At 32.8% G+C, this 2,599-nt stretch overlaps 1 protein-coding gene across 1 annotated transcript in view; it reads right to left on the bottom strand.

The window, feature by feature from the left end:
• LOC106463154 (coiled-coil domain-containing protein CG32809-like) overlaps positions 1-1,861 on the bottom strand; it is a 164,870-nt gene extending 163,009 nt beyond the window's left edge. The window contains exon 1 of the mRNA XM_022390582.1: positions 1,683-1,861. Within this exon, the coding sequence (XP_022246290.1) occupies positions 1,683-1,715 (33 nt within the window). The 5' untranslated portion in view covers positions 1,716-1,861. The remainder of the gene's footprint in view (positions 1-1,682) is intronic.
• Between the last annotated feature and the right edge of the window lie 738 nt (positions 1,862-2,599).

Raw genomic sequence — 2,599 nt, 5'->3', positions numbered from 1 at the left:
ACAAGGTTTTGTCATCATCAGGTACCAATGATGATGACAAAACCTTGTCGAAACGTTGTACATTTGCTGTCATGTTAAACTTATATTAAAGTTTTTCTTCATTACCCATTTAAGCCGTCTCCAGCCATTATTAAACTACTTTAAAGATTAAAAATATCTATACATGTTGCTGTAGTAACACATCGTTACAACTATACGCACGTAAAGAACTCGCTTCTTTCTACTAAAAGTGTTTGAAAACAAAAGAAAAAAATGATTTCTTCCTAAAAATTAAGATCTGCTTTTACGAAGAACTACTTGCTTATTTTCATATATAAATTTTATCGTAAATGACAGTGAAAAACACAATATCATATTCAAATAAAACATTAATGTCAGAAAAAAGAAAATATTCCTTCTGTTTTTTTACTGCTCATTATCTTAAGAAATACAACATAATCTAATTCGCAGAAGAAGAAAACATTGTGTTTCACAATTAAGGCCTTCGTATATAGAGTGTTGCACATGTTATTTTAAAACGATTTTGAATATGCAAATCAACAAGTCACATGACAACCACAGCCGGTGTATAGTCGCGTTGAACAGCAGCTATCGGAATTACATTTTGACATCGTTTGGCGATACTAGTTAGTGTGATGCCACCATAATTAATCTCCTTTGGTAAGGGAATGTAACAGTTATTTCACACGAAAATATTCATACACTCAAATCATAAATATGTATTAAGATTGAGTGTTTGAAATTTCAAGACGGGGATTTCCATTCCATTATAAAAGAAATTAATATGGATTAACTTAGAGAACCAGGACCATCCAAAAAGAGACGTATAACAAATCGAACCTCAGTCGTGGAAATCAAATGGTGTCTTGTAACAGATGAGAATCCATGACACAAGAGTCAGTAGCGATTGCCGTTTACATGCCCCAGGCAATAATGCACAACATAATGAAGAAGGGTCTCCATCTGGGAGAGCGATACAATTCGACTGTACATAAGTTTCTTCCACAACACATACATTGAACCGTTTCTTACCTCAAATAGCTGGAGAATGAATTGGGTATTCATGCTATTCCATATAAAGACATGCCGATCAAGTTGCCGGACAACGTACTTATGGATTTCTGGGTGATCGGACTGTTGAAACAGATGTTAGAAAACTGTCATCTTCGTAAATTAGATGTATTATGGAAACCACACAGAGAGGATGGGTGTGCTTGCGACATGATACTTTTATGATGAAGCTTTTTACAATGGAAACTATGATGAAAAGCTATTATTAAGACATGTATTATCAGATAGAGAATGGCTTAACGCGGCAATATCGACTGTAACGAAGCGGTGAGGATTTAAAATCATTTTAATATAACGTACTGATCCTCTGTTTATATATTACGTATATATACATATACACGTGTGTGTGTGTGTATTGATCATGCTTATATAGTAAGTGATTATGAAAGAATTTATCGTTGTTACAGAGCCCTGAATTTATATATTTAAATCATTTTTCTAGCACGTGGTTTTATTTAGCATCTTACAACTGTTGTTTAGTAACGCTTACATACCAAATTTAAGTCATGGTAAATTCGATATATAAATAATGTGATCCAGGTGAAAGGGATCATTCGATATCGATTACGAAATTTTGAATTTTTAAGTGAAAATATACGTTAAACATTTACCTCTAAGTCAAAACTAGGACGCTGTAAACTCATAGTTGTGACGTCACCAGCCAAAATATGATGCCTGCGATTACGGGAACGTTTCGATGAATGCTCACTTCGGGAGCTTCCTTCTCCCCTATTAACACTTTCTACATTAATACCACCAGATGGAGCTGAAAGCAAGAAAAATCATTATTGCAAAAATCTTTGCATAGTTATATAACATTCGCTCCAAAATATTTTTCATACTTATTTGATATAAGTTGTTCACTTAGATAGACAAAATAAATATATGTGCGTGCATGTGTGTGTATGCTTACTGTAATCTATCTATGACTGACAATAACATCCTCGCCACAGGTAAAGTATATCATTGACTGCTTGTCGGTTGGAAGGTGTTTATACTGGTAACAGCGAGTTTTAGATAATTCCATTATAAGTACTTGTGTGATTGATAAAGAGAATTTAACAATATTGGATGGTGTTCTAATGTTAGTCCGTGATGCCCTACTACAATTTTAAGTGCTTAAGAATGACCATGTGATATAGTCATCAAACTTACAGTAACTCATGCATATTTTTCTCAGAAATAGATATCCTAAAGACCTGAGCTATTATTTACTTATGTTGAATACTTAATAATATAATTTAAAAAATAGTCATAAAACGGTTTTGGACAGAAAAAAAATATTTCTAGATACAATTCCATTACAATCATAAAGCTTTTTGTTAAACCGATATATAGCCAGAAAATAATGTAAATGCATAGTTTGATATTATTTTCAGTTGTATTAAATACATTACCTACTTTTCTACGTATTGTTACGTCTCCGTGTTTTAATTAATTTTCCGTAACTTCGTTCCGACGAAACTTAAGCGACACAAGTTCTTTACTTAATAAAACTGGTTTATTCTTTCCGAATATAACTCTGCGA

This window comes from Limulus polyphemus, unplaced genomic scaffold, assembly GCF_000517525.1.
Source record: "Limulus polyphemus unplaced genomic scaffold, Limulus_polyphemus-2.1.2 Scaffold1337, whole genome shotgun sequence".
Taxonomy (NCBI): domain Eukaryota; kingdom Metazoa; phylum Arthropoda; class Merostomata; order Xiphosura; family Limulidae; genus Limulus; species Limulus polyphemus.
This window is presented reverse-complemented; position numbering and strand designations above follow the sequence as displayed.